Source organism: Stegastes partitus, unplaced genomic scaffold (genome assembly GCF_000690725.1).
Source record: "Stegastes partitus isolate 25-593 unplaced genomic scaffold, Stegastes_partitus-1.0.2 Scaffold812, whole genome shotgun sequence".
Lineage (NCBI taxonomy): Eukaryota > Metazoa > Chordata > Actinopteri > Pomacentridae > Stegastes > Stegastes partitus.
In genome coordinates this window covers 46862-53778 of record NW_007578543.1, presented here as the reverse complement: position 1 = coordinate 53778, position 6917 = coordinate 46862, and the positions used below count along the sequence as shown (strand labels likewise).

Genomic DNA, 6917 nt, shown 5'->3' with positions numbered 1-6917 from the left:
TACTGTTTTCAAAATTCCCTTTTACTACAGAAAATACCAACAACAACCTCCTGAGAAACCTCATGACACAGATCGCCTGAATGTTCCACAGAGAAGAAACTTTTCGGGAGCGTTTCTGACTTAAACTAGAACATTTTACAGCTACTGCAAAGCAAAACTAAAAGCTCGTTGTAATAATCCACTCATGCATCTGTACGTAAGATAAAAAAAACAATTATCAACTCTGGTGCTGGATTCATCTTGAACACGACTGCTTTGTTGATAATTTCACTGTAGAAGCTGTAAATCTATGCAGCAGATCAGCTGTTTGCTTGTAGAAAAGGTGTTTTAAAAAGCCACACAAGATCACTGTGACGAATAATCTGTGAAATCACCTCCATAAACTGTGCACCAACCCTCTCGTAGTTTGGAGACAACACTGCCCTTTTCCTCACCTATCTGCTGACTGGCTGGCTGAAGCAACATATTCCACAATACATTATCTCCTGCTGTATTTGCTGGAAAGGCTTCAGCATTTTGTCATTTTAACGCAGACACAACTACAGTTACTTCTTTATCATTTCACAACTTCAGCTCCCGCGGGGCGTGCCGAGGCCATATTTGTCAAGAGCGCGTGAAAGCTGGATCTTAAAAAAAACATCGCTGTCAATACAGTGTGCATTACAATCTATCTGCCCCGGTAAAATAGCATGTAGACCCAATCCACTCCAACAGCAGCTCAACGGCGCGCTGAATGATGTCTTACTGAGCGGTATGCCAGTGGATTACTCAGCACACATAGCTTCTAAATGATTTACGCTTCTTATAGGAGCACTGTGCTGTCTATTGATTGTCCGGGGACACAGCAGAAATCAGCCTTGAGCATAAACATATCAGCAGAGTTTCCATGGATTTTCAGTTACAGAGGGAACTAATGCTATTTGGCAGCCTCTCCACTGATAAAGTTCTCACACCTGCTACATATTTACTGCGTATTTAGACACGTATTTATTACATAAGCAACCGCATGTCTGATTTATATTGGGAAACATCTGACAAACATTGAAACAAACAGAAACGTTACCTTGATCATAATCTGTAATCAAGGCTTGATCTGCTTGATTGTGTTTGCTTTTGAAGTGGGCCCGTTTAGATGCAGTCTGTCAGGACTGGGCATAAGTTGTGATTAGTCACCACACTGTTTCATATTTGTGTTACAGACGGCAGCACATTGGGCTTTAACGAATAAGATGAAGTGTCTGCTGTGATGAAAGCTCTATTTGAGTTCGGTAGGTGGGTTTGCCCAAAGCAACCCGGTATGCGGCCTGAGAGATGAAACACGAAACAGATTCAGAGCACTCGCTGCTGCTCATAAAACTCTATATTGCTGTGAGCACATGTTAATAATTGATCGTTAAAGCAGCTGCCATATTTATCAATGGATCCGAAACGTCTGGGAACTACGGTGCAACGATTTCAGGAACTATTCAGTTACCTTCACCTGCTACACACTTTCCTATGTTGTACAGCCAGTCTAATTTAATATAAAATGTATGCAATTTCAATTTTGCATATCAAACTACTCTAATTACCCATAATGCCAACATGAATTTTTTTTTTTTTTTTGAATGATGGGAAATTTAGCCCCTTTGAGTCTTACAGCTTTGGGTCTTCCTCATTAAGTCTCTACTGGCTTTGCACCATAGACTGTATAAAAGATGGACGTAGCTTCCGTGACGTCACCCGTTGGTTTCTGCACTGAGAAAATGAAGCCAGGGTTCTGCTACTTCCTGGTTGACATCTTGGATTTTTGGAGCCAGTGACGCAAAAATCGCCGGAGGGGGGCGGAGCCATAGGAGCAGCGATTGGTCAGACGGATTGAGAGGCGGGTCCTCTCTGTCCGCTCACATCTACCGCCTTCTGCTCGCTTCGTCTGCCGACTGTCAATCAAGCCAGCCACGCCCCTTGCCCCGCAAAATGTTGATGATTTTTTAAAAATTCAGTATTGATTTATTTTCAGATTGGCCACCTGATCTCTGGACTTGACTATAAAAACTAATTTAAAAAAAAAAAATCCTGAGCTGGAGGAATGCAGTATTTCATGATCTGTGATCACTTCTTTTCCAATTCATTTCTATGGGAGCCAGGGCTTTTTGGAGCCAGGACTAGCGGATGTAGTGATATTACAGGTTTTTGACACTTCCGGGTTGGCTTCACTTTTCGGGGCCGGTTGCTACGTCCATCTTTTATACAGTCTATGCTTTGCACACCAGGATGTGGACAGTGTACCTTATTCCTCCTCAAAGATCCCCTTTAGACTGGATGGGAAGTGTCTTTGAACTGCCATCATTCTCTCTTTTCTTGCTGCTCAGAAGCAGCTCCATAGCATGATGCTGCCGCCACCATGCTTCACCATAGGGATGGTATTAGCCAGGTGGTTTCTCATCAGACTTCTACTCCAAATAGCTTCTGTCTTGCCATTCCACCATATAAAGTTATGATTAATGAATGCTGCTAAGATGGCTGGCCTTCTCACGTGTTCTCCCACTTCTGCAAAGGACATCTGAACTTTGATAGAGTGACTGTTGGACGCCTGGTTATCTCCCTGATTGAAGCCTTTCTTGTTTGACTGGTCAGTTTGGCCAAATAGTCTCATGTAGTGGTTTTCAATTTCTCCCAAAGATTTAGAGTCATTTTAATTTAAAATATACACACTTGCACATCACCATTTACACCAAATACATCCTCTATTTACAAAGACAAATGATAATCTCAATAATGATGCATCTTTTCATAGCATGTGACATTGTAGATCTGGGTGGATCTTGGTTTTATCTATGAGTCCTTCACACCTTTGACTTCATACAGTTGCTTGGAAGCACTTGCAACATACTGGATTGCAGCATGATTGCAGTTGCACTTGTCAGACAAGTTTCTGATCCATTACCTTCGGGTCTCTAAGAGGCTTCTGTCTTTACAAGATCCTTTGATACAGTTAGAAGTGATATAACCCTACTGTGAAGTTGAAATAAATAATGCTTATTTTTCCAGAACAGCCGATAACTCCTTTAAAATAAGTGATTAAAATACCTGTAACATGTTGCTGAGTACAATACCTATCCTATGGGCAGCATCAATATAAAAACAGTTATGATGACATGCTTTGTGATTGTTTGTGTCTTACTGACAGTCAATGCGTCTCTTCTTTGAAAACAGGAAACTGCTGCAGCAACTAAAATCCGTTGCTTGTGTTTATTTCAGATAACCCACGTATGGTGAGTCATGTCCCCGTCACAATCCAGGTCCTGGACGTCAACGACAACATCCCATCCATCTCCGGGGGCAACACTGTCACAGTGTGTGAGAGCACCAAAAATGGACAGGTGGGTCACGGTTTTTAAAAAGTGGATGGTAATGGGATGCTATCACACATGCTACTTTGTCTGTCTTCTCATTCCAGGGCTCTATTAGCATAACTTTCTAATTATTTCCAGGTAATAAAACGTATTTGTTTTACGTCAAACCTTTCTGCAGCCTCTCAGTTCAGCAGCTCCTGTCTCTCCCTCCAGAAAGGCACTCTGAGCTCTGATTCTCTAGTTTCTGGACTTCTGCTGCTGCTGACGCTACTGAAACAAACATTAAAAGTTGGATTTCACTTCATTTTCTGTACAGAGTTTGAGGGCAATCCAAACTGTGCAATACGGCAGAAACACACCAAAAAGCTTTTGCTACAACCCCAGCAACAAACACAGCGTCCAAATGTCCAAACTGTCATTTCAATGAGGACATACATACGTAGCAGCACTTTTAATGATACTTGCAGGGAGCAATTGTTCACCTCTGATATCATATCAGCGTATAAGTGACAGAATATCACAAAAAACACGACAGTTCAATAACACACCTGAGGCAAAGTGTCAGCGGGCATCGATATCTGATGTGCTCATCGTGCATACAAGGTGAATTCATAGTGCGACCTCTGGGTTCATGAATCCTTTGTACGGTTTTTGACCTGAGGGCTTATCATCAATATTCTCATCTTTATAATGTCAAGTTTGTAGCTTGTGGGGCACCAGGTGATCTCAGTGGATGTCTGGTGCAATCACCAAACAAAAGAAGTGGTAATGATACTGTGCATGGCTTGAATCAATCAAGGCAGTGACTCAAAAGAAAAAAGAGAGAGAGGAAAAAAAACCCACTGTATTCCATTCAGAGTGGCACATTCATCTGTGTTCATGAAAAGATTCACATTGTTTGAACTAATCATTGGAAATTATGGCCAAGAAGTCGCTTCATGTGGTGCTCAGCAGATGTTAGCAAGCTGAAATACTAGAAAAAACAAGAACTTAAATTCCACCTGTTAGCATTTTTTAAATTGCCTGTTTAAAAAGTTCCATATTTCTGGAAGGTCAGGTCATGACAAACCCAAAACCATAACCACTAACTTTCACTGCTGTCCAAACAATTTTCTATCTGCTCATGCAAACACAGCCTGCAGTTCAGCCGACAAGTCCCAGAGTTTGTGTCTGACAGTTACTAATGGCTTCACGATTGCACTGGAAGGAACAGAATTTTTGCTTTTTTCAGAATCTGGTCCAAGTGGTGTGTTTTTTTTTCGTACATTTTTAATGAGACATGTAGAATAAAGCAAAGTTTTGATGCAGCATTATAGTTGTCCAATGGGACGGCAAGTCACAAACGAGCAGTTGGGTCAAATGTTTTGGGTTTCCTTCAACAAGCTTCTCACGATAGTTTGCTGGAATTCAGGTCCGTTCCTCCTGACAGAACTGGTGGAACTGAGTCAGGTTTGTTGCTCCACACACCTTTTCATCTCTGACCACAAATTTTCTACAGGACTGAGATCAGGGCTTTGTGATGGCCGCTCCACAACACTGACTTTGCTGTCCTTAAGGCACTTGTAACTAATTTGGCAGTATGCTTAGGTTCATTGTCCATCTGCCCAAGCTTTAACTTCCTGCCTGATGTCTTGAGATGTTGCTTCAATATTTCCACATGATGTTCTTTCCTCATGATGTCATCTATTTCGTGACGTGCACCAGTCCCTCCTGCAGCAAAACACCCCCACAACATGATGCTGCCACCCCCGTACTTCACAGTTGGGATGTTGTTCTCAGGCTTCCTCCTTTTTCCTCCAAATGTAACGATGGTCATTATGGCCAAACAGTTCAATTTTAGTTCCATTAGACCCCAGGACGTGTCCCGAAAAATGAAGGCCTTTGTCCCTGTGTGCATTTGCAAATTGTAATCTGGCTTTTTTTTATGTTGCTTTTGGAGTGATGTCTTCTTCCTGTCTGAGTATCCTTTCAGCCCAAGTCACAAAGAAGTAGTTTTCAGAAAGTTAATAATCTGGTGATTTGTTCTGTTAGTTTCTGGCTCTATGTTGTAATTCTGGTGATTTTTTTTTCTTTTTCTTTAATAACATGCCTTTCAAACCTGCTGGTTGGTTTTACCACCACAGGATTTAAAGATTGAGTTTTCCGTGTTTTGTCCTGTCATTCTCTGACAGATATGCTTCACTTCATGGAAAAAACTCAATCAAATAATACAAGTCATGCACAACAAACAAAACAAAACAAAAACATCTCCAAACATTTTAGTGGCTAAAGTCTGTGCAAACAAATTTGTGAACATGACCTCACATTCATCTCCAAAACACAAGAACATGCGATCACAAACGTGAACACGTGCAGAAAGACACATTCACCCTGACTGTACCGCATGCTGGCTCACACATGCATTCATGTTGATCTGTAGCCTTTTCTTGTTGTGTGTCTGACACAGTCAGTGGGGAATTTATCAGCTGAGCTGCAGACTTTGCAGCTTCTTGTGTCCATAAATTATTCAGACTGTAGAGCTTCCGCTGCTGGTCCAGATAGCAGCAGAGATGATCATTTTAAACCCAAACACAGGTCTGCCCCACCGCCAGCCTCTCTGCTCCACAGACAGACCCATTCCAAATCAGGGATGAATAAACACCTGTTTTTTTATTTTCCAAGCAAAGCACAAAAGATTCATACACAGACACGTAACACACACACACACTCCCTCTGCTTCATTCTATGTGCTGCTCTTCTCATTAACTGTCCACCAGCCGCTCTGCTATTTAAACAGATTTAGACTCCAGACGTGTGCGTCTTTTGTCTGCATTGTTGAGAAATATTCATTCAGATTGGATTCACTAACAGACAACACATGCTAGCACAGCCTATGTTCAAGAAAGAGTCTTTTTTTTGTTATGGTTTGGGGTGTTTTTGCATCTTATGGGCATCGCAGTTGAAGCCAAGAAATGTTCACATGTGGCACATCACTCCGCTGTGACAATTCTTTTCCGCTGCACTCAGCTGTGCACAACATTTGCATAATTGATTGCAAAATGATGAGTGTTTAGGTTGTGGGGCGTACAGTACATTGAATACTCATTTGCTGTTTGCTGTGTTAAGACCATGGAGAACAGAGGCAGATATAAGCCTGAGGGAGAAATAATTCAGTGTGAGAAACACTTGAAATTTCACTCGCTCATTTAGTGTTCAGACATCAACAGTGATGCCTGTAGAGCCGCATGAGAGTGCTGTTTAAACTGAAGGCTGAACTGGAATAGATTTCAATTTATTATAACTGTTGGTATACTTTTAGTAAACACCATAAATCATTGTTTTTACTCAGGGTTTATGTTACCGCTTATGATAATGTGCAAGCAATCTGTAACTAATAAAATGTGTGCGCAAGCCTCCCACCTCATGTGGAAAATGTTCTCTGCTCTGTCTGTGCCATCCTGGTGGCTCCAGCTTCTTGTTCTTGCTTGAGACAATGTGACATATGTGATATAACTGAGCAGACGAGTTTAGGTCAGAATGGTCAGAAAAGCATGCTGGCTTGCAAACTGCAGGACATCCAGGTATTACATTTGACAGATTATG

At 41.6% G+C, this 6917-nt stretch overlaps 1 protein-coding gene across 1 annotated transcript in view; it reads left to right on the top strand.

Moving 5' to 3' along the window:
* The window catches only part of LOC103365115 (cadherin-18-like), a 156130-nt gene that overhangs the window by 119277 nt on the left and 29936 nt on the right, over positions 1–6917 (top strand). Inside the window, exon 8 of the mRNA XM_008292459.1 lies at positions 3241–3362. Coding sequence (XP_008290681.1) covers positions 3241–3362 — 122 coding nt within the window. The remainder of the gene's footprint in view (positions 1–3240; positions 3363–6917) is intronic.